We start from the raw sequence: 27,781 nt of genomic DNA on the forward strand, positions 1-27,781 counted from the left end.
TATTAGGGAGGAAAATAAGAAAAAAAATTCTGCCTCTACCTTCCAGCATCCATGGTATTTATCTGTCTAGCGTCCTGTCAGTGTGTGAGAGAGTTGAGGGCTGTTTGAAAACAAACAGTATTTGCTGTGAACGACAAGGAAGGAGACAGCAAGGAGCCTGGGCGTGGCTTGTTCTGCACTAAAGCTGCATGCTGTGCTGATATTTGAAACAAAAACTGAAAGTGAAACTTCTCTGCTGAACTACCACATTGGAAAACCAGCTTTTGGTATTGTATATTTACTTAATGTGTTATATATAAAGATAATTTATTGAATCCTGCTGAAATAGTTATTTGTGTTTGCTTTCTGAACGTGATTGCTGCTGCAAACTCTTGACACGTCCTTGCAAGCAAATAGCAAACAGTCAGGTCAGCTTCAGCACATTACTGCAGCCTGATTTATCATGAGCAGCTGATTGGCAGGTTGAATCAGCCTCCTGGAATTTCCCCAATCAGCTGTACCAGGCTGCAGGGATTGCCACAGACTATAGTCTGCTCTGTGCTTCGTGTTTTTGGCTACATTTGGTGTATAAGGTGCACCCAAACTTTCATCCACTTTGGGGGGGAGGGTGTCTTATACTCCGAAAAATACGGTATTAAAATACATTGTGGCGATTCTGATAGCTAGCTACCAGCTTTAGTCTTTAAATACTGTCATACAAGTGAAAAGTATTTAGGGCAATAAAGATGGGAGGTCAATTTTCATTTCACAATCTCCCCCCAAATTTTTTTTTAATATTTGGTCACAGTTATGAATAAGGTAATTTACAAGCAGTGGCCCTCCTAGTATGCAAGTGGAAGTGATCAAAAGGAATAATACAGGATTAGCTACTGCAAAGGATTCCTGGCTCAAAGTTGATACAAAATATAAAGGCAACAAATGCATTAAAATATCAATTTCCCAAAAATAAAAGTGGTAGATTTTAAAACCACTATTAATGAGCGGGAGATTCCACACCAGGAAAAGGAGGCTGAACTCTGAAATCAAAGTAGATGAGGCTGCTTGGTCCCTGGATGGGCCAAATATGACTGCCCCTCCCCCCCCTATTGCTTCTTCCGCCTCTTCTCACGAAGCAGCTGGCGATAGCGCAAGGCCCTGGGATTGAGGCCGTAGGCTTGGAGCCTCTGGCAACTGAACGCTGAGCCTTTCATTCGTATCTTAGTGCCCAACACCAACCCCCTTCTGCCCCTCTTTTTTGATCTTTGGATTCTGGGGGGCAGAGAAGGAGAGCCATCGGAGGCAGGAGCGTCAAGTTCTTCCCCTGTAACAGAATCTGTTGTGGTCTTGGGAAACAAGCGTCCTTCCTCCTCACAGCTGGCACTAACCAGCTGTGTTTCTTTTGAAGAGTTCCCAAAACCCTTGGTCTCCCTGCTCTTCTTTTTCTTCTTGGGCTGAAATTGCTCTCCTTCTTTTTCTTCTTCCATTCTGCAAAAAGATCATATGGCAAAATCAGATCCTTGGGATCCCACGAGCACACAGAACAACAAATCTACTCCCAAGGCAGCAGAACAAGTAAAACCTCATCTCAACATCAAAGACCCTCATCAGCTCAACATCAAAATTAAAGTTCTAAAGAAAGAAAAAAAGTTCCTTTCCCTTCAGGGTCAAAATTTTCAGGCACATTAAGTAAAAGCAAATGGCAACTATACAAAGGGGAATAATGGTTTAAAAGAGAAAAAGGCTCCCTTGGTGGCTGGAAAAAGGCTAGAGAGCATGGTGGCAATTTCATTTTGTTTTAATGTAGGAAGAATATCCCCCTCTGGGTAAATGTAATTCCTTTCGTTTTATTCCATGTTGCTTTCTAAATCTGAACTTTCTGAATTACTGCAGTTAATATTATAGGGAAAAGAAGTACTTTTTAGGCTGGACTCGCTACAGCCCAGGCTCCAGAAGACGTACCCTGTTTGGAGAGATTTGAGAACGCGTTTCTTCTTCCAAGCATCTTGGCTTTTCTTCTCATAGACTGCCTTCTCCTGCAACTCTTCTTTTTCTGATCTGTTCAGAAAAGATGCAAATCCGTCTTCTCCTGAACCATCCCAGCACCATTTAGTCTCTGGTGTAGGATGGGAGAGGAAAGTGGCATGAAATAAGGGGCTTTCTCTTTTAAGTGGAAATGAATAACTGGTTTATACTTTGCCCTTATCTTATGGAAGGAAAATACTGGAATGCATATTTTCACGCTCAATAAAAATCAGACCTTATCATTACAAGATTTCATTTTTTAAAACCCCATTAAACACCCTTGCTATATTCCATGTTATTGGATAGCAATAGGACGTTACCAGGCTTTCAAGACAAGATAGAGTTCTAAAAATATTTCTTTGTCCAATTTTGGTTCTACCATGTCTTATTCTGTGACCTTGCTTCTTCCCCCCATGGAATACTTGCTGATTATTAAGCTTCTCTGCCCATTAACTACAAGTAGTTGACTATTTAAACTAGTAGTTAATTAAATAGAAATAATAATACTATAAAGTAGTAATATTTATTATAATATAATAAATATAATTATATGATATAATAAATATAACATTACAATGCAAAATATTGCAATAATATAAGATACAATAGTAATATAAAAATAATAAAAATAGTAAAAAAAAGTAATATTAAATAGTTAACTAAGGAGAAATTTCCTAATAGTGGGAACAATTATCCAGTGGAACAGGAGTTGCCTTCAGAATTTGTAGCTGCTCCATCACTGGAGGCTTTTAAGAAGAGACTAAACAGCCACTTGCCAGAAATGGTACAAGGTTTCCTGCTTGAGAAGGGGGTTGGACTAGATGACCTCCAAAGTCACTTCCAACCCTATTGTTTTATTCTGTTCTAGTCCTTTTGGGTGGGCGTGGGGGGAGCCAAGAAATCCTGGAGGTTAAGTTGCAACTTTCACCATGTCCAACTGGGCTCAAAGCCCAGGTCTTGATCTCCATGCCAGGTTCCGGACTCCAGCCATGTTATAAGTAGCACCTTCCCACTTTATGTTGCTGCCCCTCACCTGTACATGCAGGTCTTCCGTAGAGAACACCAGCGATTCAATTCTTTATCATCAGCAGCCAAAATCTAAAAACAGAAAGACCGTTGGGTTTTTTATGTCTTTCGTCGTACAGAATGCACCCATTCTGATCCTTTCCTATACTGTGAAGAAAACGTTCTTATTTTCTACTATAGGAAAGGCTTACCTCGTCAGTTGACAGTCCGTAGTTGCAGGGAACAACTGTGCGGTACTTGAAACGACAAGGAAGGTCCCCTATCAGGTCCTCATATTCCAAGTGGTAGAACTCGTCCAAATATTGTTCAAATGTCTTTGTTTCTGCAGAATTCAAGAGAATGAATGGAAGTCAGGAGATGTTACTCTTTCAGATTCTGCCCATCATTCTCTAGTCCCATCTTCTTTAGATCATTTACAATACATACCCCCAAACCTCCATAATTCTAATATTTGGATGAATCTACTTCTCCCCCACCCCCCCTTCTGCTTTTTGTATTACCTAGCTTAGTGAATATTTATAGGGAACTCAAACACCTTTATATTTCTATGCCACTTAGCTTGATTGGAATAAAGACACCGACCTGTGATAGACACTTAACTAATAGCAATAGCATTTAGACATATATACCACTTCACAGTGCTTTACGGCCCTCTCCAAGTGGTTTACAGAGTCAGCATATTGGCCCCAACAATCTGGGTCCTCATTTTGCCAACCTTGAGCCGATAAGATTCAAACAGCCAAACTGCTGGCAATCCTCAGTCAGCAGAAGCAGCCTGCAATACTGCATGGACGACCACAGCTCACACCAATAACCCAATCTTTTAAAAATGTATAATTTTAAATCAATCTTCAGAAGCCTTGCCAATGACTCACAGAAAGCTTCCTCCCCAAATTCTTACCAGGATCAAATGGCTTCTTCCCCTGCGAGACGGCTTCTGCAAATGGTGACTTGCTCTTCTTCTTTCCCAGAAGAGGAATTTCCAGCTGCTTTTTCCTTTTTGAATGGGTTGGTTGCTGGGAGGGGTCATAATTTGCATCCATCTGTAGACGTGTGCAGAGGACAGCAGGGGTGAGAAACACGGATTCAGTCTCAAAGCCGTAAGTGCCAAGTTGGAAGCAGAGCCCCTTCCCCCAGGATTCACACAAGGCAAGACACCAACTCACTTCTCAGACTCAAGAATCCAAGTGTCCATATTTTGTAACTCCCATCCATCTACCCACCTCCAGCATTTTACCCAACATCAAGTTGACCCCTTGACTCTTTACCATAGAGAACCTAGACTGCTCTTCTTTGCATTGAACAGACAACGTATCAGGTCCTCCTCTGGGACGCTGCCATGCTGGGGGAGGGGAGGGGAGAAGCTATCAGGGTTGCATTCCCTGCATGCTTTGGCTTTCGCGGTGACTGCGTGGGATTTGGGGAGGGGGACTATCTCGAAGACACGTCAGACTTTCTCCCAGCCAGTTCTAATCTGTTACCAAGGTCACTGCGTCCTGGGGATGAACTGCTATGAACCCATCCACCCCCACTGGCCCACAGATTGTGCCATTGAAATCATGCTGGGGACAAGCTACCAAAACCGAAACTCTACTCAATCACCCCTAGAGAATTGGAGGAACTTATTCATTGATAAAAACCTAATTCGTGAATTTATCCAACTGGTGACCACTGGCAGCCTCAGTCCCATTCCAGGAGAAACAGATGGGGCTCTTTGTCTGCATCGACTATATGTGTAGAAAACACGTATCCCCTTCCTCTGATGGAGGACACATTAGCCCATTTGGCTACAGGGAATTTTTTACTAAGCTGGATTTGCGAGAAGCGTATTACCACATTAAGATTAGAGGGGGGGAAATGAGTGGAAAACTGATTTCAACTGCCTGCTAAAGTGTTTCCAATTTAAAGCGCTTCCCTTTGGATTACAAGGAGTCCCTATCGTCTTCATGCAACTCATTAATGAGGTACTGCATGAACATCTTTGTAAAGGGGTGCTGATGTACTTAGATGACATTTTAATCTATACCGAGACTAAAGCCCTTCCCACCACAAATTTGCTAAAAACGAAAAGAGGAGACAAACCCAAACCCAGCCATCCTTTAAAGTGGTTGATGGAATGTCAAGGTGCATTTGGAAATGCAGCTTTTCACCTCCGCTGAAACACCCAGACCCTGGCAACCACTTTGTCATACAAACTGACGCCAGTGATGTCGCGATGGGGGCAGTGTTAATGCAAGAAAGTGAGAACGGTTACAACCGTGTGCTTACACTTCAAAGAAACTGTCTGAAACCGAGCAACACTAGGCCGTATGGGAGAAGGATGCTTATGCCGTGAGATGTTCACTCCTCTCCTAGTGGGCCTTCTTAGAAGGGAGTAAAATCCCTTTCCAGATATGGATTACAAAAACCTGGAAGCACTGCAGACCCCTCGTAGGCTTCCTCCTAAGCAAGCACGTTGGGTGCAACACTTCCGGTGGTTTGATTTCACCTTGTGCTACCGCCCTGGAGGGGGAGGGGGGGTGTTGCCATTGCTCCAAAGCAGAAATAAACCAATGCTCCTATCTCAACAACTGGCAGCCCAAGTAACCACCACAATGCAGCAGAGAGAAAAGTTAACAGCGATGTGGTTTCTGCCCTAAAAAGGCACTAACAGATGATGAGGGGTTTTGCAACCAAAATAATATCTGCTAAATGAGGCTAAATGTTGTTTTTCTCTCCTGTTTATTGTATTATGTACTGCAGTTATAAGCCCTCTTTCTTTTGGAAGGGCAGCATGTCAGCTCCTCCTCCGGGACACTGTAATTCCCGTGGAGGAGGAGGGGGAGGCTATCGGAGTTGCATTCTCTGCAATCACTTTCTCAGTAAAAGTTCCTTTTGATATAACTCTTGTTTCAAGAGTCATCATGCTTTCCTCAGGAGCAGCTGAGGCAGGTCCTTACACAATTCTTTTTCTTTTGAGGTTTGCAGCCCTCACAGAGGAACAAGTACTGCACAAAAAGAATTTAGCAGGAAAGTCTGTAGACTCTGTAAAAGACTAAGGAAAAAAATCAAGCCAAACCCAGAGATTCAATCATTTCTGATTCCTTATTTAATTATACTCCTCAGTTTTTGTTGAGTATTTTTAATCCTTTGAGGTGTACATGGTTATACTGCCTGTAGTTGGGGCCGCGATGGCGGATGTGGTAAGATGCTGGGTCTGTGCACCACTGAGGCCGGCGGCTCAGCAGCTCGATTCCCGTGAGCGAATAAATTGCATAGGGAAAAGAAAGGAGCCTCCCGCAATCGGGATTCAGGCGTCCTGCGGGTAAAGATAATACCGGCCAAAAAAATTCCTTCCAGAGAGGCAGCGAGCCCTCGGTGATCCCTGGCTACACAGGCCATACGCTCAATAAATAAATAAAGCTGCCTGTAGCCTGTCTGTCCTTAGATTTAATGTTTGTCTTCCAAATCTGTGGCATTACCTGCTGGCCCTAAGCGGCTCTGGTTGTACGGCAAAGGGGCCAGAAGACAGCAGCTTCCCTTCCTCTGCCATACACAGCTAGAATCGTTCAGAATTCAACCTACCACAAAGTCAGGGTCCTCGCAGTGTGGTTGGTGATCTTCCTCCTGCTGCCACATCCCTTCATCCCTTCCAATCCACTTGTCCCAATTCCATTCACCTGGATTTGGGGTAAAAAAGCAGGGGGGGGAGGAGAGAAAGTGTTTTAAAGCAATGATTGTGTAGCTCTGATTGCTTCTTGAACTTTATTTAGCCCATGAGGACACACCTGAAACACTACAGAGTTCATTGGGCTTCCCCTCTTCCTGTACTCCATGCATACTTTCAGACTGGCATAGAATCTGGATAAAAAATACTACATTTTAAATGTTATTTAATATAATTCCATTCCCTTGTTTAATTTTTTCAGTTCAAAATCTATGCTAGAGATGTCATGCATAATAAATAGTGCACCAATTACTCCTAAAAAAGGCTCCAAATGTCTTCTATGTCCCAAGTCACTGTTTGTTTGTTTTTTAACTTCTATACATATTATGTATATGGTTAATTATATCCCCAATTCTCCAAGCAAATTTCAACCAAAGTGATCATCTTGGTCAGTTTGTTTTCACCAGTGACCAACAGGAGGCTTCTTAAAAAGCCCACAAACATAAGAAACCCCCAGAGATCCGGACCCTTCCCACCCTCGTGGCCTTCCGAAAAGCTGTTAAAACCTGGCTATTCCGGCAGGCCTGGGGCTGTTGACCTCACTGCTGGGGCCCAGCCCCAATCAGACTGGCTGTATGGGTGATGTTTTAAATCGTTTTCCTTATTTTTTATTAATTACTTTTCTTTTCACTTTGTAAGCTGCCCGGAGTCCTCTGGGATTGGGTGGCCTATAAATCTATTAAATAAATAAATAAATAAATAAATAAATAAATAATACTTATTCTCCTTTGTCAAGAAAGCGGGAGGACATTCCCCAGAGGCTATGACATCACCTTGGTAGACTCAGTCCATTGGTTACTGGCTAAGTTAACCCACGCATGGCTGCCTAGAGAAGGGGCGTATCAGGTATGAACCAACGCCCCATTCTCCCTCTCTATCTACCTACCTACCTTTTTTAAAAAAAATTGCCTGTTCAAAACCTGTGTGCGTCTTATACTCTGAAAAATACGTTAAGTACTTGTTTCAGATAAGAATAAAGCATACATTTTATTTAGGAGTTACATGGAATGGAAAATGCTTTGGTCTGAATTGGAAGCAATCAATTACATTCTGGAAGGTCTTTAGCTGTTCTGTGCATTGGCCAAAACAAAGTCCAAAGAGATGATTTATGGGAGATACGTTTATGTTTCCCTCTCACTTCTCTTCTAGGAATGTCCTGCATGATGACTCTCCTACTCATCTTCCCAGCACCACCAATCTCTTCCTTGCTGCTGTTTCCACCAATATCCACATGTACTGTCACCACAGGAACTTGGAGACATTTTCTCACAGTTCCTCTTCCCTATCCCCCAAACCACTTCTATCCAGAACAAGTCCCATTTCATTTTGTATTCTGGTCAAAACATCTGAAACATAGCAATAGCACTTAAAACTTATATACCACTCCATAATGCTTTACAGCACTCTCTAAGCAGCTACAATGTCAGCATTTTGTTCCCAACAATTCAGGCCCTTATTTTACCAACCTCGGAAGGATGGAAGGATGAGTCAATCTTGAGCTGGTCAAGATCGCCCTCCTGTCTATGGGCAGAGCTATCCTGCAATACTGCATTCTAACTACTGCACCACCAAGTTCCCATGTATGTGTCATCTCAGGCATGGAGAATCCATTCAGCTGTTCCATGCACAGAAATGTTGTCATCTTTAATTTTGTGATAGTCCCTTTTAAAAATTATCATTTTTTCCCCAGGAGTCTGTCCTCCAGGAGTTGATTAGACACTCCTTGTCAACTCCCAAAGCTTCCCTAACCTGCTCCCAAGTTGCAATAGGCAGGGGGATGAGGAATCGGGCCTCGCAGCTGTATCAAGAAGTTTGCATCTCAGTTAAAACAAAGCATATTTCAGCTAGCAAAAATCAAGGCCATCTCCAGGGAGATCCACAGCACTGGAGGGAGTGACTTCTAAAACCCACAAAATTGCTTCATTGGGGAATGTGACTGATGACACACCTTAAAAGGAGGGGGAAACAGGATCAGAGCCTAATAACTTATTTTGAACCTCGGCTTGAGATTCATGTTTAATTGAAATATTGGTCAGAACCATGACACTCCTTATATTAATTCCCAAAATACCTGTTTTTTTCCCCACATGAATAGCAACTTTCCCTTGCTCCAAGATGTCCCAACATACCGTCAATTTCTTCTTCAGTTTCAAATTGTGGTTTCTCTTCCTCACCAACTTCATAGTACACATCCCCAAAATAATTCTAGATAAGGAAAAGATAACATTTAAGATTTATTTGTCCTGGAGGAAATAAATCTTTAGCATTCTTGAAGCCACATTTTCCCTCCCCATTTGATCTTTTCAAACAAAAATGTATAGCTGATTAAAACTGTTTTATGGATACAGTGCTAGCTCTCTGTGGCAAACTTCTCCCTCGAGACAGACATGATCTGCAACTGTTTGGATGCTGCAAATGTTTACCTTTGCAACAGAAGCTCATATGCAACCAGTTTGCCAAGAATTTGAGATTTTAATATAATTTGGAAGCCACAAAATTTATAAAAATATTAACATGGTAGTATATTAAACTGGCAAAAATAAACTGCATTTATTTTCCTTTGTCCTTATTTTCTCTTTACCTTCTTTACTTCTTTACCTTTACTCTTATTACCAAGTAAAAATACTTAAATAATTAAGGCCTTTGTACCTAATGAGAGAGGTTCATCCCTACGGAAACAAATAATTGAACCTATAAATCTCACTAACCTCTATCCAAAACATAGCATATAAATAGCAACAGCGCCTAAGCGGTTTAGAGTCAGCATTCTGCCCTCAACCATCCAGGACCTCATTTTACCAACTTCAGAAGGGTGGAAGGCGGAGTCAACCTGGAGTCGGTTAGAATCAAACTGCCGAACTACTGGCAGTCAACTGTGAGCAGAATCAACTTGCAGGACTTCATTCCAACCACTGCACCACCATGACTCCTAGCCATGTTCCTAGCCCTGAAAGGGACTCCTTTCCTGAGAGTGGCTGGGTTTTTTGCTAAAGAATAACTCCACAATACCCACTCAAGAGTCACTTTGAACTGAGATGGGTGGAAAATAAATTTGATAATAATTATGCTTGCTAATAATAATAATAATCCAGGCACATATTCTCGAATCATGCCTCGATTCGCAAACCCTGCTCACAGCCAGACAAGAAGCAACGGGGAGAGGGAAGGAGTCATGGGATGCAAGAGCCCGGACTCCAAAGCAAGGCCTACCACAATCCCAAGGTCACTGGCTGTGAACGTTCCCCAAAACAAACTGAACATAATTGATTGGATGGAATAAAGGGGGGGGGCAGGGAAAAGGGGAACGTTTAACTATGCTGTTTGCATGCGAAGCTGTTAGAATTTGTTTCACTATTTCCGTATCCATAACTGTTCAGTAAATTATACTCTTAAGAAACAAAAAAATGGCCCAGGGGAGTCTTTATTTGCTGTATGCACTGAGTGGGACAGTTGACGTCAAGCTAATTCTCACAGTCATTCTCTGCCTGGAACCCATCAGGGGGCCGGAGGAATGGTGTTGTTTACAGAGAAAGAGAAGAAGAGGTCAGGAGAAAGTCCGGCTCCAGAAGCACCGGGGCTATCCCAGTGGGGAGCAGGGGCCCAGCCTGGTGGCCATCAACGAAAGCTGAGAAGCTGGAGGGGGTCCGAGTGATGCCCTTTGAACTGCAGGGGGCCATCTCCATGCGACTGATAAATGAGGGTGTCCTACGTGAACATCCGCATAAGAGGAGTCCTAGTACACTTGAATATTTTGATCTATATCAAAACAATGAAGGAGCATGTAAAATTGGTCAGGGCTACGTCCGAGAAGCTCAGAGGCGCGTAGCTTTATGCAAAGGTATCCCAGAGTGGCTTTCATAGGATCCGGTTGGATTAACTGGGTACAGGATTTCGCAGAAAAGTGTGGAAATGGACCCTGACAAAGTGCAGGGAATCCTGGGGAGGGAGGATTCCCCCTGTGGGAGGAAACAGCTACAGAGCTTCCTCGCCTTGGCTAACTTTTATCAGCAGTTCATCTCTACATTTGCCAAGATTGTCCCGCCCGTCACAAACTTTCAAAAGGACAGGAGGGCTGATTGACCCAGACTCAACCCTTGAAGTGGGAACTAGAGGGCCAAGTGGCATTTGAGAAATTAAAACACCTCTTCACCGCCGATTAGTCGGGTTTAAAGCATCCCAACGCAGGCAAGCCATTCATAATCCAAGCGGATCCCAGCAACGTGGCTGTGGGAGCAGTGCTTCTCCATAGGAATGCGAAGGGGGAAGGTGCAGCCTTGTGCCCACCCTTCTCACTCTCTCCTGAAAGGGAGACACAGCGGGCTGTCTGGAATAAGGAATCCTACAGGGTCCACTGGGCCCTCCTCAGGTGGAGGCAGTTTCTGGAAGGCAGCGTAATTCCTTTCGAAGGGTGGACTGACCACAAGACTTTGGAAGACCTAACCCCCCACCCCCACCCCCAAGCAAGTTCAATGGATTTAGTACTTCAGTCAGTCAGACTGCACTCTCTGTTGTCCACCTGGGGAAAAGGGCTTCCTCGTAGATGCCACAGTCAAACAATACCAAGGAAGAAGTCAACTCCATCACCCATCTAAGCAAGTAGCCATGTCAGTCCTCACCATCGCCAGCAGCTAAAGATCCAGTGCAAACTCTAGGAGGGGCGTTAGCGAAAATGGATTGTTTCAGCAAGACAGGAATGAGCTCTCGATTAGAGATGGATTGGCAGGGATGGGGGCCAAACTGTATATTCCGGCAAGCCAATGGGCCCTGGTATTACAATCCAACCACGATACGAAAGCAGCATTTGGGGTTTGTGAAAACTCTCCACCAAGTCAAGAGTTTTGGTGGCCATGCATGAAGAAGGACATGGAGACCGAGTGGCCAGCTGCCCTGTGTGTGTATTGAGAAAAAGGCTACCCAGGAGACCCCCAGGGCTGCCGCAGACCATGCTGAGCCCCTCAAGGAAGGAAATATCAATGAACTTTATTATGAGATTACCAGAGAGCACTGGGAACACCGTGATTTGGGTTCTTATGGATCTTTTCTCCAAATGAGCCGACTTTGTGGCCCCAAGATCCCCTGCATGCACCGAGTGGGATGGTTGACACATCTTATCAAACAAACAAGCCTCCTTCAAGTCAAGCTTGAGAGTTGACAGAAAGTTCTTCAGTTGGATAGACTTGGGGGGGGGGGGGCTCTTAAGAGCCTCACATGAACCCTGTCTGACAAACCATCTCCGATATCCTTTTTGGATCAGAACCCCCCTGGAGGACAGGGAGAAGGAGGGCAGCGTCTCACCAGACCCAGAGGGAGGCAATAGGTCCCCCCTCGCAGGTCGGAGATTTGCCCTATGAATCGGAGTCGGGGCAGCAGTCCGCAATATGGCTAACAAGATGCTGGCTTCTTGTCAAAGCAGTGAACAGGAGGGTGTGGAAGAGATGAAAGACTGGTAAGAAAATGTATCTAACCCACAGCCCTAAATCAAACCTGGAAAAGGCAAAGAAATCTTGAGAACATAAATGATATTGATGGTCAGATTGGGATTCTTTCAAAAAGAAAGAAAGAAAAGGAAAATGGAGGGTGGAAACACCAGCCCTCCCAAAAGCTATTTATTTGAAACAATTTCAGACATAAAGGGAGAAAGCAGAGGTGACAAACCCACTCAAATATAAACTCTAAACCTGGTTTTGGATTTGAAACAGAAACCAAACATTCCGAAAGACTTACTCTGTTTGACTTTCTTCCAACTAATATATCTTAACTTTTTAAAAAAGCACTTCTTCTTACTGATAACTGATAACCTAACCTTGACTGTGCAGGAAGTTTTAATTAACCATCTGCCATAAATCAGAATTTGGAAAAGAGAAATACCCGAATCTGGCTCTTTGCAAGTTTGTTCCAAGTGATACATTGTGAGCAGCTGCAATCAACTGGATCTGGAAGGTGGCAAGGGAAAGAATAATAACAGAATAATAACAGAATCAAGAACTGGGAAATATGAAGGTTTTTTTCCCTCTTTTTCTTCCTCTCAGCAAAAGATTAAGATGGCCCCAGCTTCTCTTCCAGTTTCAATTAAATTTAAGGTGGACCAGAAGCTCAAAATAAGACTTGTATAACTAACTGCAATTTTGGAACTGGACATTAAGGAAGAACAAAAGACCAAGATGACTCCCGTCGTTCTTCCCCACAGCAGCTGAAGTAGATAAATTTAAGGTGGATCAGAACTCTGAAATAAGAACTGTATAACTAACTGTAACTTTGAAACTGGACATCATGGAAAACTGGGAATTTGAAGAACTATGTGAAATTATAAAAAAATATATGCATAAATCATTAATATCAAGCCTAAATAGAATTCTGAATCTATAGAAGCAGATATCTAAAGAAGAATCCAAAGAAGAAGGGGGGCAAGACAATGAAGGGACAGAAATGGAGGGAAATAAAAAGACCAAAAATTCCATTGGTCCCGGCAGTGGTGTAGGGAAAATTGTAAAAAGGGGAGGTGTCCCAACAAAAGGAAACAAAAAGCAGGCAAAAGTGGTTTGGGGGGTTGTTAGTGGCATAAGGAAAATTGAAGTAGGAGATTATGCCCCAACAAAGAGAAATATAAAATATCCTCTTGATGGTAACCTGGGGAAAATTGAAGAGAGTGGATGTGTCAAAATAAAGAAAAGGGAGAAGACAGGAACAGAGAAGTGGGACAAAAGACTTACTAGGAAAAAATCAGATAACTAGAAACTATTATATGGGAAAATATAAAGTTAAGATAAGGGCTTTATTCCTAAAAAGGGCAATAAAATGGAGTTGCTAACTGGTTGAATATGATAATGGAAAGATAGCTAAATAAAGGTTAATATATATGGAATATGGATAAATATGAAACTGATATGGGGAGGATGTAAAGCAGAGGTTTGTGATCCACTTTTATACATGATAATTAAATTGAGTTACAAATTGATTGAATATGACAATAGAAGGACAACTAAGGATGGGTCAAAATATATGAAATATACATATATGGACGTATATAGAACTATGGACATATATAGAACTTTTAAGATGATGAATAAAGGGAGATGTTTACCGCTTCTTATTCTATATAATAGATTAAGGGAAGTGTAATGAACATTGAACAGCAAGGATTGCCATCTAGAGACAATTAAGGGTAATCTAACCCAAGATATGGAAAAATGGAGAGGGAACAGGAATATACCTACAATGGGAAACTATTGAGATAAAAAGACAGAATCACAAATTGGGGGCATGTAAGGATGTATAATTATATAAAGATAATGATGAGAATAGCGGGGAATGGTAACCAGGTCTACATCTCAGTCAAAATTAGGCCGGGGGGGGGGGGGTTTAAAGCATAATGACTATATATGTATACTTTTCTGTTATATTGTTTTTTTACTAAAAAGGAGGAGAATCCAGGTTAAAATTAAATATGTATAGGAAAAGGAATTATAAATACCATCAAAATAAAATGGAACTCTCTCAGAAGCTGAAATACACCAAGTAAATGAGATGAAGAGTGGGAAGTAGAGGAGAAAGGGAAGGGAAGAAGAGAGGGATAGGAGAGAGGGCAAGGGAGGAAGAGGAGGAGAGAAATGAGGAGTGGTAAGGGGAGGGAGGAGAAGGAGAGAGGAAGGGGAAGTTGAGAAGGGAAGGATGACAGAGGGAAGAAAGGAGGTAGGGAGGGGGAGGAGAGAGGGAGAAGAAAGTGATGGATAAAGTACAATATGGTGTATGGAGAACAGAAGAGCTAATAATTGGTTTTTGGGAGTTGTTGGTAAGATGAATTGATGTAAACATTTAATAATACAATATGATGTTGGCTGTGTAATAGTATACCTATGATTATATGTTATGAAAATGAAAAAATAAAAAAGTTTATTTAAAAAAAGTCATGATTTTATGGACATATAATTTTTTTGATGATTAAATGGAAGAGGTCTGCATTCTTTCAGGATGTTTTTACAGCTTTCCAGCCTAGTCTACATTTCTGGTATCTCTTCATCATTTCCCATCCACAAAATAACCAAATGTAATCCTGTTCACCTTTTTTATATCAATTAGGCTTGGTTAGGTATTAGCAGGGCAATTATTTGAAGGCAGATGTTTTAAAAATACAAATGGTGGGAGTAACAAGGACAATGATAAGTGAGCAACCAAGCCCTTCCAAATTTACCAGGGTATTCATAGATATTAAATAGTAGGTCATTTTGAATTATAAACAACAGATGTTTTACTCTGATCAATGCAGTAAGAAAACTCTGCTTTCTAGTGAAGATGCTGGAACATTTCTGAGCTGCTACTCCTTAGTTTTAGCAGACTTTAAGGACAATGCCTTTAACAGTTAAATATTTGGCTGGGAAGCAACGTGTGTGTGCCTCCTCTCTCAACATGGGAGCAAAATCATCATCTTTTTACACCACGTAATGGGACAGATTATGGAAACTCAGAAGTATCTTAACACTGAACTGTAAGTTTTGCTATTAATAATATTGCATAATAAACCTGATCTAAATAAGATTGCTAAGCATTAACTGCATGTCCCCAGCAATCCTAAGACACTCAAGGCAGAACATCCCCCCTTTCCTTCTTTGTCTTTCCTGTCCCTTCTTGGAAGCTCAAATGCAAAAGGAGAAACACTCCTTGCCTTGTGATCAAATGCCTCTTTTGCTAGTAGTTTGTGGCCATTTAAAAGACTGAGAACAAACCAGGCTAGTTTAGGTACTTTTCCCAGGCATTTCTAGTTCATGTATTCAGTTGCTATATTCTCCCAAAATGGTCAACCAGCCAGCTGTACACAAAGCCAAATCCAGATTTACAGTAATCAAGTTCTTAGGCAAGCAAGGACTTGTCTTATAATGCGAAGAGCAAAGGAAAAAAAACCCTGAATTTTGAGCGGTTCCACCATTAAATTTCACCAGTGCCATAAACTCCCCAGGTGAGTTTAAGCTGGTTGCTTTTCCACCACAGCCCCAGTTCCACACAATCAAGACTCTTAAACTTGGAAATTAGGGATCAGGTTTACACTCGAGCAGCCTGTCTAAGCGAAAGAAAGAAGACTCACCTCCATGAGTTGGTCGTGCAGGTGGGGATCAAAGTCTCCTTCCAGGTCACTTTCTTGAAAACTGTTGCCTGCTCTACCAGTGATCTTATGCAGCTTCTCTAGCCGTTCCAGGATCTCCTGGCGTTTCAGGTTCTTCAGGTGCTTCAGCTCCTGCTGCTTCTGTTCCCTTTCCTTTTAAACAAATTATTTAAACAAAGTCCATGAACTAGGAAAGAGAGTGTTAATTAAGAGATAAAGGAGGTACATTAATTAATGAGGTACATTAGATCAAGATTTAGGCCAGATTCCACGCCACTCACTTTTATCTTGCGCTCCTGTATTTTTTGGCGCTTCTCTTTGCGGTGCTCATCCTTTCGACGGACAGATGTTGCAATAATGCGGGGATATGTTTTTACCTGTTAGGGAGGAAATGAGAGTGAAAAGAGAAAGGGGCTTTTACCCAACGTTTTTGGAACTGAGAATTTTCCCATTCAGCTTTCTACCACACTTCCACCACACTTACCTGTTGTGCTTCAGGTTCCTCAAAACGAAAGTTGTACTTGCGCTCAAAATCCTCTTGCTTCTTTAAGAAGAATTCACCCTCATCTGATGAGTCTGAAACAGCCAGCTGGATCCCAGGTAGCCTATGGGGAGGCAGCACATATCGGACACAGCATTAAGTAAGTCGGTGATTCTTAAAGCATGATGCTAGGATCACTGGAGGTCCCAAGACTCTCTTAAGGGGCCATGAAATCAAAATGCCGCATATTAAAGATATTTGCAAAACTTTAAAACAATGTAAACTTAATTTGTTAAAAATATTGGGAATTTTCATGAAAAATATTTATGTTAATATCTAATGAACTTAATATTGTTATTCAATAAATAAATATTTTATAAATGCATCAATTTTAATGTTTAATGTTAATAAATATAATCCATACAAATGAAAACTTTTTCATGGTCCTCATTAATTTTTAAAAGAGGGAAGGGGTCCTGGGAGCAAAAGGTTTAAGAAACTGACGTGATCAAACACAGCTGAAATATTTTCAACAATCCAATATTCCTCTTTCTGCCCCAGCCCATTACATAACACTTCCGGAATTCTCAGTAGCAGCATTATTTCAAAAATAGGTCCTATCTCCACTGGAGTTATGTCTAAATTGTAGCTAAATTATTTATAAACCGTTTCTAAATAAAGCACGCTCTCGAGCAGTCACCCGGCAAACCCCCTTTCCAGCCAGGCACAGCACCGTTCACTGACCTACGGGTATCGCCAAGCTGTGTGAACGCCTGTTCACCGCCCCCTGGCTCCCACAGCTTGGCGCGTTCAGAATGCCCCTAGGTCAGTGAATGGGGCTCTGCAGGGCTGGAGAGGGGGGTTGTACAAGCGGCTTCTGGCAGTGGCTGCTCTGGGAATATGCTCTATGGTTGTGGGCCGGCTGCTGGCAGAGCGTATTCCCAGAGAGTACAACCATAGAGCGTACTCCCAGAGCGGCCACTGCCGGAAGACTTGGCATTCTACCTCCGTGGTTTGGAAGGCACAGAAAAAGCCATGCAGGGATAGCAGTGGAGGTGCCCTGGCTCTGCAGGGAGAGTTGGGCAAGGGCACCGCTCCCGAGCGGGGAGCGGAAAAGCCGCTTGCGGAACCCCCCTCTCCAGCCATGCAAAGCCCCATTCACTGACCTAGGGATATTCCAAAGACACCAAGCCACGGGAGCCGGGGGGGGCAGAGAACAGGCACTCACACGGCTTGGCGATACCCGTAGGTCAGTGAATGGTGCTATGCCTGGCTAGAAAGGGGGTTTGCCGGGTGACTGCTCGTGAGCGTGGTCACTTCATGGCTGCTGGGTTGCGCTGCTGTGACAGCGCAATACAGCTGTGCCTGGCTCTTCGGGGGAATGCTCGCAAGAGAGCAGTTGCCCGGCAACCCCTCTCTCCAATTGGGCACAGCGCCGCTCACCGACTTAGCGGTATCCCAAAGACGCCAAGTAACATGAGCGCCTTTACCACCCCCCCCTGGTTTCCACAGCTTGGTGCCTTCGGGATACCGCTAGGTCGGTGAACGGCGCTGTGCCTGGCTGTGGGGGGAGGGGTTTGTCCAGGGGGCTTATTTTTGGGGGAGGACTTATATTTTTGCCCACCCGAAAAATGTGGCATGGCCTTATTTTCAGGACATGTCATATTTTCAGGGAAACATGGTAGTGATAACCTCAAAGTTTTTATACATAAATTTGAATATAGATCTGTGTAATACATTATTAGTAGATTGTGAGAAATCAGGGGATCCCTTTCCTATTAGCTCACTCTCCAATTTTGAAGGGGAAGAAAAAAGTCAAAAGCTTAAAAAGTATTGACCCTTTTTGTTGATGCTCCTCCTCCTCCTCCTCCTCCTCACTGCTTCCTTCCTTATAACCTTGGTTTAAGATATAATCTCTCAGAAACTGCTCTCCTTCATCCAGTTTTGGATCATTCCAGTATGTTTTCAATGGTATCTGTGGAGATAATTAGAAATACACAACATATTACTGAAAATCCAAAACATATTACTAAGAATGAAAATGTGAACAAAAATCACCATTAAATTGAAAGATAACTGCCAGCCCACTTTCTTTACTCAGGGATGATCTACAGAACTTTTTTATGACCATTTTATCCTAAAACCGTGGAAGGTGGTGGACAAACTATGATGAGACAGAAAGAACACCAAGAAGATCTTTCAAGTTTTTGGTTTTTTGATATGTCACCTTCCCAATGAGCCTTTTTCCTTCCGTCATTTTATTGCAGCAAATTGCAATTAAAATTAGTCAGAGGAAGATCAATAAAAGAAGCCACTCAAATGGTGAAGAATAAAGTCTGTCCTTCTTCCTTACTTAGTACTCTCAAATGGAAGTTCTAGATCAGTAAATAGATTATTTTCAGAGAATAATCCAAGTCAGATGAATAATTGTTATCTGGATTTATAGGGCCTATTAAATACCAAGAATCAATTATATGCTAAACCAAAATAACTTCCAGCTATTCCAACCCATTTGTACAGTTGTCCACATCAATTGTCCCCAGCCCTTTACTAACCAGATCTTGAAGTTCATTCTCTGCTTCTAGCTTCTTTTGACCTTTCAACCAGCTGATATAGTCTGCTTCCTCATGTTCCTGGGGAAGAAAGAGATTAAGTGTTAAACTGACAACACTAACACCCCTTTATAATTCCAGCATCATGTTCTGGTGATTTTTATTTACATTTACATCAAATTCATCCTTGAGTTAGGTTATTTTTAGTCAAAATATCTGTACTTTATTTTGCCCTTAAAAATACCAATATATATTTGGCTACTGAAAAATTGAGTTTCTTTCTCCATTATAATCCAAGTTTTCAAAACCTAAGTAATACCTGGGCTATCTTAAAAGAGATTTGGGTGATAAAGAAGTTTAGACTGGCTGTGTATTTTAGGAAGCAAATTATCCTTTGCCTCATGATGTCATATCTGCCATTTGTCATTAATTTTAATTGGCAGTTGACAAAGCTGGATGGCATTCTTCTTTTCCACCACAGCCACAAATTCAAACCCTCCTTAAACACTTTACTTTCTTTGTTCTTCCCTCCAGCAAATGGCTCCAGATTCTTTCAACTCAATGATTTTCAGCAATACAACTTGATATTTTTAAATGCAGTTTTAAATCCAGGAAAGATAGAATTACCATATTTTTCGGAGTATAAGACGCACCCAAGTTTTGAAGAGGCAATTTTTTTTAAAAAAAGTAGGTAGGTAGATAGAGGGATAGAGAGGGAGAGAAAGAGAGAGAAATACAGTAGGTAGGTAGGGAGAGAGAGTAGTTAGGTAGGTAGGTAGGTAAAGGGATAGAGAGAGAAATAAGTAGGTAGTGAGGTAGGAAGAGAGAGAGAGTGTAGATAGGTAGGTAGAGGGATAGAGGGAGAGAACGAGAGAGAAATACAGTAGATAGGTAGAGGGGGAGAGAGAGAGAAATATAGTAAGTAGGTAGGGAGAGAGAGTGTGTGTAGATAAGTAAGTAAAGGGATAGAGAGAGAAATAGAGATAGAGAGAAATACAGTAGATAGGGAGGGAGGGAGGGAGGGAGGGAGGGAGAGAAGGTTGGTTGGTTGGTAGAGGGATAGAGAGAGAAAAATAGAGAAATACAGTAGATAGGTAGGGGGAGAGAGAGGGAGAGAGAGAGAGACAGAGTAGTTAGGTAGGTAGGTAGGTAGATGTTTCCAGGTGTATTTATCCATGTGCTGGAGAAGGAAATCATTGACATCCTGTAGCACCTAAAACTTTGTTTCTGCTGGCACAGCGCTTGACCAATATAATTCTCATCAATTCCTCTAACTAAACAGCTTTCCGAAAGGGGGGAAAAGTTTTTGCACTCTGCAAACCTCCCCAACACGGGCCCGTTTTTTTTTAAAAAAACGCATGAATAGCCTTGGGGGGGGGGGGGACTTGCAGAGTGCTGGGGGGGGGGGCAAAAACGAGCAAAAAAACAGCCCGTTTTTCTTGAAAATGGGCCGGTTTTTTTGAGAACTAAATGGAAAAAAAATGTATTTCCCAACTTTCCCCCTCAGAAACTGAGTCGCTGAGTTCCAGAAGAGTATCCTGCTTAGATGAGCAAAAGAAAGACCTAAATAATACTACCTCATATAGACACATACTTTCTCTTCCTTACTTTTAAGCCGTTTCTGAAGTAGAGCTGAAGAATTATCACCTTCTTCTTCATCACTTTCTAGCACAAATTTTCGGAAGCTGCATCCAAAAGAAAGTTAGGTGTAATATAACATAAAGTGTTTTTTGAGGTTAAAAATTAATACCACAACACAGCATAGAGTCACAAACATTTACAACTGCATTAGATTCAATTAGTAAATTGCAATACTTTTACCCGTGGCTTATCAATTAAGTAACTGGGTTCATTAAACCACTAAGCCAGAACTATAATTTTTTTTAATGAGAACTGGGTTGAGAGAAACAAAACCAGGCAAATTACATTTTGGTTCAATGGAATGTTCAAATCGAACCAAAAAGAAATTCTCTGCTCCAAACAACCCAAGCACTTAAATACTTCAGTTGCCACCAAACATTCTTTGCTTATGACAAACACAGCTGCAGAAAAATAAAAAGTGGAACTGAAATAAACTCCAGAATCTATAATTACTCAATCTTAAGAGGTATGTAATAAAAGATGGACAGTTTAATGAGCATATAGAAAGTGCACTAAGCAAATATGAAAAAATTATACCTTACTCCCCCAATGCCAGAGGTGGGTTTCTGCCAGTTTAGCCCAGGTCGGGAAAACCGGCAGTGGCAGTGGCAGGAGGCTCCACCCACCTGTCTGGATGCTTCTGCGCATGCGCACAAGCGAATCAGTAGTAAAAAAACTGGAAACCCACCACTGCCCACTGCCTATCTAGGAACAGAGTTCCAAGATGATTTACTCCCAAATCACACCTCTTTTTTATAGACGTTTACCATTTGGAGGATATGTACCCATACTGAGCAAACAGCATAAAGATTTTGAACCACCCAAGTTGTTTCCACCGAGTTCCTAGCTTTCAGGTAGCTAATAACTACAATGAATTCTTGCCTTACCCCTCCTTCAGCTCCTTCTGTTCTTCTATATAAGTCTGGGAAAAGAAGACAGGGAAAAAGAAGATTCACCCGGAAACTTTACATATTGCTAGAAGAGTTTATGAGAGGATTTAGACTTCAAATGCAGACCCCTTCCAGACTCACCGGTGGCTTTTTAACTGTTATCTCTTCTTCCTCTTCATCTTCATATTTGCTGCAGGAAAAAAGAACGAGTTAACCAACCCTTGCTAATAAACACTTGAAATGAAACAAACCAAATTATCATAACTGGCTGACAAACCGTCCCCAATGAGTAGGTACCAAGGCTAATTAGGTACCAAGTGCACCCCAAGTCCAATAAGGCTGTGAGGACCCCCCCTTACTCCCGAGGGCATCAAAATCTCCATACGGACGATGGTGGCATTTATCATTGGGTCGTCTTCCCCTTTGCTATCGCTTTCACAGAAGCCCAAGCTGGGCTGACTGTGGGTCGAAGTTCTCCTCCCTTCACTGGATGAGGGAGAGACCCCCAGGCCCTCTTGTGCCACCCATATTTCCTTTCAGCTTTGCAGGTGGTTTCCTTGCCTTTGGCTGGGCTGGCTATGCAAGATGCTGGCCACAGCACGAGGCAATTGGCCGCTTGGTGACCCTCCTTCCCACATCAGAAACACGCTCCTGGGCTCCAGTGGGGCTTCTCCCCTGTGGCGGGGTGTGTGTGTGTGTACCCCCTTTTCCTCCACAGGGCACCAAGTGTCTCTCAGTCATTCAGCGGGGCCGGTTCTCATGTGCCGCATGTTCCCAGCACTCCATCAGGTCAAGCTCCACATTTGTGGCTAACCGGTATTACACTCGAAGGTTGAGGTAATTGTGTTACAGCTTCTTGTTCAACCCCTCCCTGAACTGGTAGACCAGTAATCTCTCTACTGCCTGTCATCTTGTTTAATGGACTGATTGTTTCATTGACTTTTTATCCTGTTATTTATATGTTGAAAGAAATTTTATTATCTTTGACTTTTGTTGCAAGTCTTTGTTCATTCTGAGCCTTTGTTTTCCTGATTTCATCTCTGCAGATTAGGCTACCTGGTGATATTCAGCCTTTGTTACGTCTTCCTCTTTCCATTTTTTATACTTATCCTTTTTCTTTTCATCAGAGAGATGGTTGTGCAACCATGCTGGTTTCTTCTTGGATTTGTTTTTCTTTTCCAGTGGTATTGTGCTGGACTGGGCTTTTATGATCATATTTTTCAATGTTTCCCACATTTCTTGTTTTCCCCTTTAGGATTTTTATTCATGAAAATTTGCTTAGGCTTTCTCTGAGTTTGTTAGAATCCGCTATTTTAAAGAGACTAGTTGGATTATATTCTATTGCAGGGGTCTTCAAACTTTTTAAACTGGGGCCAATTCCCAGTCCCTCAGACTGTTTTTTGGGGGGTCAGACTGGGCGGATGGGCATGGCTAGGTGGTCATGCGATTGGGTAGGTGTGGTTAGGTCATCATGTGACTGGGTGGGCGTGGCCAATTTAGCAGTCCATTTTGCCAATTTGGCAGTCCATTAAACAATACACACAAATTAAATTTCTATTTCTTTTGCTCCTGGGGGTGTTTTATTTGCTTTTGTTTGCATGTTGCTCTTTTGGTTGACTTTTCTTTTTACTAGGTAGTTTTTTAAGTTGTTTAGTGGTCCACATCTGTGGTCCAACTTTTTATGTCTTACCCTGCCTTCTCCACCATAACTTTTCTCTCATAATCCTTAAGTAACATGGGTTTTTCTTTCTTCTTTATGTGAGTCTTCTTAGAAACAGTGGCTGAGCAAGAATCTGAGAAAAAAATCAAGCATAACTGATCACCTGACAATTCCTAGTAAAGTTAAATCATTACCCAAACCAAATACAACCCGCATGATGCCCAGGCGACTCCTCATCCATAGACCTCTCTGCCCTTTGTGGTATACAGAGGAATTGAGGGGGATGAAGAGACGACAAGAGTGCTACTGGTGAAAGACAAGGGATGAAGGGGGAGATTGAGGTTCACCTGAAGGGGCATGATGAGGAAGTTGCTGGTTTTCTGGAAGATAAAAGCGACTTCATTCCCAGTTAAATGTCAACGTGATTGGTGGTCCGGTGGAAGTCTGAGGCAGGTTCTTACCCTGTTGTCTGAGAACAGTTTGACCCTGTCGCTCCTGAGGAAGTGGACAGGATCCCAGGGAGTATGTATGCAAGCACCTGTGTTTTAGATCCATGTCCCTCCGGGCTTGTGAAAGCTTCCTGGGAGGTAATAGGCGGGAGGACTCTGGCAATAGCAATAGCAGTAGACTTATATACCGCTTCATAGGCCTTTCAGGCCTCTCTAAGCGGTTTACAGAGAGTCAGCATATCGCCCCCAACAATCTGGGTCCTCATTTTACCCACCTCGGAAGGATGGAAGGCTGAGTCAACCCTGAGCCGGTGAGATTTGAACCGCTGACCTGCTGATCTAGCAGTAGCCTGCAGTGCTGCATTTAACCACTGCGCCACCTTGGCTCCTCTGGCAGTGATTAATGCTTCCCTACAGAAGGGGGTAGCACTTTAAGGAGGCAGTGATCTGCCCTCTTCTTAAGAAGCTATCACTGGATTCCACCCTGTTGGATAATTTCCAACCTGTCTCCAATCTTCTCTTTTGGGGGAAGGTGGTTGAGAAGGTGGTTGCACGGCAGCTCCAAAGGTTTCTGGATGAAATGGATTATCTAGACCCCTACCGGTTAGGATTCAGGCCTGGATATGGCACAGAAACAGCACTGGTCACGCTTTTGGATGATCTCTGGCAGGAGTGGGATGGAGGCAGTGCATTCATCCTTGCTCTACTTGACCTCTCGGCAGCTTTCGATACCATCAACCATGGTATTCTTCGGGAGCAGTTTTGCGGCATGGGAGCGGGAGGACCTGTGCTATCCTGGCTTATTTCCTTCCTTTGCAGCCACTCTCAATCAGTATTGATAGGAGAAGAGAGATCCAGCCCTCAGCCACAGGCCTCGGTACTCTCTCCACGAAGAGTATTCGGCGACTTCAGCTAGTCCAGAATGTGGCCGCGCGAGCGATTGTGGGTGCACCTCGCTTCACCCACATAACACCTATCCTCCGCGAGCTGCACTGGCTACCTGTCGATCTCCAGGTGCGCTTCAAGGTGCTACGTGTCACCCATAAAGCCCTACATGGTAGTGGATCTGGGTACTTGAGAGACCGCCTACTGCCAATTACCTCCACGCGACCTATTAGATCTCATCGATTAGGCCTCCTCCGAGTTCCATCTGCCGGTCAATGCCGACTGGCAACTACGCGGAGGAGAGCCTTCTCGGTGGCAGCTCCGACCCTATGGAACGATCTCCCCGTGGAGATTCATACCCTCACCACCCTCCAGACCTTCCGCACAGCCCTCAGAATCTGGCTATCCCGTCAGGCCTGGGGCTAAGACTGTAACCCGCCCGAATGGTATGAATGTTGTGTTTTTAATTATGTATTGTCTTATATGTTAAAAGTTTGTCTCCCCCTCCCCCTTGGGTTGTGAGCCGCCCTGAGTCCCCCCAGGGAAAAGGGCGGCATATAAATAAACTTTTACAATCTACAATCTGTTCAACATTTATATGAAGCCGTTCGGTAAGATCATCCATCACCATGGACTGAGGTATCATCAAAATATGCTGATGATACTCAGCTGTATGGCTCAGCCTGGAGTGAGTTAAGCGATGCTGTCTCTGCCCTCTCACAGTACCTGGAGGCTATTAGGGGCTGTATGGGGAGCAATGGGTTGAAGCTGAATCCTGGCAAGAGTGAGTGGCTCTGGGCTTGGGGTTCTTTGGCCCATGGAGAAATGTCACCTTTGGTCTTGCATGGGGTGGCACTACTCCAAACAGGCCGTGTGTGTAATCTGGGGGTTCTCCTGAACTCACAACTCCTGCTTTAAAAACAGATGGCAGGCGTGGCCAGGAGGGCCTTTGCGCAGCTGTGGGTTGTGTGCCAGTTACACCTTTTCCTGGATGAACAATTCCTACTCGTGGTCATTCATGTCCTAGTCACTTCCCATCTTGACTATTGCAACACGCTCTACATGGGGCTGCCCTTGAAAATCATCCAGAAGCTCCTTTTGGTGCAAAATGCAGCAGCCCGCATGGTTTTGTGCAGGCCTTGGTGTGCACATGTATCACCTCTTCTGTGGGAGCTGCATTGGTTGCCGATTTACTTCCAGGTACAATTCAAGGTGCTAGTTGTCACCTTTAAAGTCCTTCATGGCTTGGGACCAGGTTATCTGTGGGACCATCTCTTGCCGGTCATATCTATCTGACCCAGTAGAGCGGGGAGGAAAAGAATGTTGCAGATCCCATCCTCTAGGGAGATACATCTGGTGGGATTGAGAAGAATGGCCTTCTCCGTGGTGGCTCCCTCTCCCTGGAACATCATTCCCCCAGAGATTAGAATGGCCCCCACTCTAACACTCTTCTGAAAGGCACTGAAGACCTGGTTCTACCAGAGGGCCTGGGAACCCAGTGCGGGATAGAGCCTATTAAATGGCTAGTGTGATGTGTTGGGGGGGGGGGGGGGCTATTATATTAATTTATTTTATATATATAAAATAAATTTTATACATATATATATCAAATAAATTATATATATATATATATATATATATATATATATATATATATATATATATATATACACACACACACACACACACACATATACACATACACACACACACACACACACATATATATATGCCATTTCCTACACACACACCTGTAAGCTACCTTGGGTTGCCATGTGGTAATAGGCAGCAATATAAATATTCAAATGAATACGTATGTATGTATGTATGTATGTGTGTGTATGTATGTATGTATGTATGTATATTTGGACGAAGCCACTGGACAGTTGCCTTAATCCCCCCAAAATTGTAAACAATACTCACCTTCCTCAGTGTAGAAAGTGACATTCTTTTGATAAATTCGGGGATCCTTTGTTTTTAATAAGCCTAACATGGAATAAAAATCACGTTCCAGTTTGGGGTCAAGTTCCTATCATGGAAGGAAAGAACCACCAGAAGTGAATATTACCATTTCAAGAAAAAAAAAATTGGTCCGTGGTGCTATTTCCCAATTTGTCCCAGCAAAGACAGAACCCCCAAAACACAGACCACAGAAAGCTCTACAGACTGTCCTTTATGAGAGAGTCCTTTATAAGAGGCCTGACCCCAATGTTCTTCAAAAGAGCCCTGAAGAAAAGAGCTTTCTCCAGTGCTGATTGCTAAGGATTCTGCCCAGCCCTCTTGGGGGGGGGGGGGATTTTTGCTTTTAATCTTGCACATCAGGGGTGATTCCCAATGAGTCGGAGGCATTAGAGGTAAATTCAGAATGTAGAAATTTAAATTATAAGCAGCCCTTCCAGTGATAAAAGCCCCTGGCAGCAAAAGCCGCGGGAGAAGCTCTGGGAAGGCGGCCGAGAGAAGCGGCCCTTCAACTTCATCCCACACGTGGCTCCGAGGGCTTTGGGATTCCAGTTGTCAGAGCAGCCGGGGAACGTAACCCGATCCTCCCGGAGTAACAGGCACGGGGGCTTCTCGCCGCTCGAGGCCTACCCACCTCCTCTTCGCTGGACGCCGACTCGGAACTCGAGGCTTCGCCCTCTTCCCCATATTTGTCCTGCACTGAGGGAGCGAGAGATCAGTCGTAACAAGAAGGCAGCGCGGCAACAACCACCCCCCCCCCAAAGCCCGAACCCGACCGCGTTGTCCGCCACTCACGCCGCTGCAGCTCCTCCCGGCGCCGGTACTTCCCGTAACGCGCAGCAAACGCCGCGTTGACCCGCAATGCCGGCTGCCCAGGCATCGTCTTACCCCCCCCCTCAGGCCTCCTGCGTTGAAAGCAGGTTCATTTCCGGGTCGCTCAGCACGGAAAGGGTTGGGCTCACCAGCGGAAGTACTTGGACGGTCTCCCAGTCGCTGGGAAGCTACCAATCAGCCAATTGTTCCCCTGGAGTGAGGGCGTTGGAGGCGGGGCCAATTAGACTACGCAGAACCTGCCCGGTGTTAATAGAGAATAGGTGGGGCGAACGTCCTTAGCGTAACTCTTCTCCGAACGAGGCAGGATTCCAAAACGGGATGTTAAAAACATGAAAGCATTATTATTATTATTATTATTATTATTATTATTATTATTAGTATTAGTATTAGTATTAGTATTAGTATTAGTATTAGTATTAGTATTAGTATTATTTAAGAGCTTCTGCCGGACTGAACATATCAAGCACTATTTTAGAGATAGTGATGTATGATTATAAAATGTAAAAAGAATTTTGTTTTTCATTTCATCTGTATTTAAATTACCTATTTTTTTCTGTACGTTTCTGAATGCATACGCAGATGCACGCAAGGATAAAGTTTTGT

At 43.2% G+C, this 27,781-nt stretch overlaps 1 protein-coding gene across 1 annotated transcript; it reads right to left on the minus strand.

Moving 5' to 3' along the window:
- Positions 1-733: 733 nt before the first annotated feature.
- On the minus strand, positions 734-27,279 carry KRI1 (KRI1 homolog). Its single transcript, XM_032210308.1, has 19 exons — positions 27,140-27,279; positions 26,979-27,043; positions 26,309-26,414; positions 23,082-23,184; positions 21,533-21,581; positions 21,389-21,423; positions 20,455-20,545; positions 18,864-18,941; positions 18,147-18,283; positions 16,312-16,432; positions 16,109-16,204; positions 15,810-15,980; positions 8,863-8,938; positions 6,592-6,686; positions 3,929-4,070; positions 3,219-3,349; positions 3,035-3,099; positions 1,939-2,034; positions 734-1,464 (listed from the first exon to the last, which is right to left on the minus strand). Exons 1-19 carry the CDS (start codon positions 27,222-27,224, stop codon positions 1,083-1,085), a joined length of 2,124 nt encoding a protein of 707 aa, XP_032066199.1. The 5' UTR covers positions 27,225-27,279; the 3' UTR covers positions 734-1,082.
- Positions 27,280-27,781: the final 502 nt, after the last annotated feature.

Source organism: Thamnophis elegans, chromosome 2, assembly GCF_009769535.1.
Source record: "Thamnophis elegans isolate rThaEle1 chromosome 2, rThaEle1.pri, whole genome shotgun sequence".
NCBI lineage: Eukaryota > Metazoa > Chordata > Lepidosauria > Squamata > Colubridae > Thamnophis > Thamnophis elegans.

Excerpts from the sequence above, each read along its gene's own strand:
- KRI1 (XM_032210308.1), bottom strand. The coding sequence starts at position 27,224 with ATGCCTGGGCAGCCGGCATTGCGGGTCAACGCGGCGTTTGCTGCGCGT. Across the intron at positions 21,582-23,081 it reads GTTATGGTGGAGAAGGCAGG|CAAATATGAAGATGAAGAGG; the intron begins GTAAGACATAAA and ends TTTTTCCTGCAG. Across the intron at positions 15,981-16,108 it reads TACAGGAGCGCAAGATAAAA|GAAAGGGAACAGAAGCAGCA; the intron begins GTGAGTGGCGTG and ends TTTGTTTAAAAG.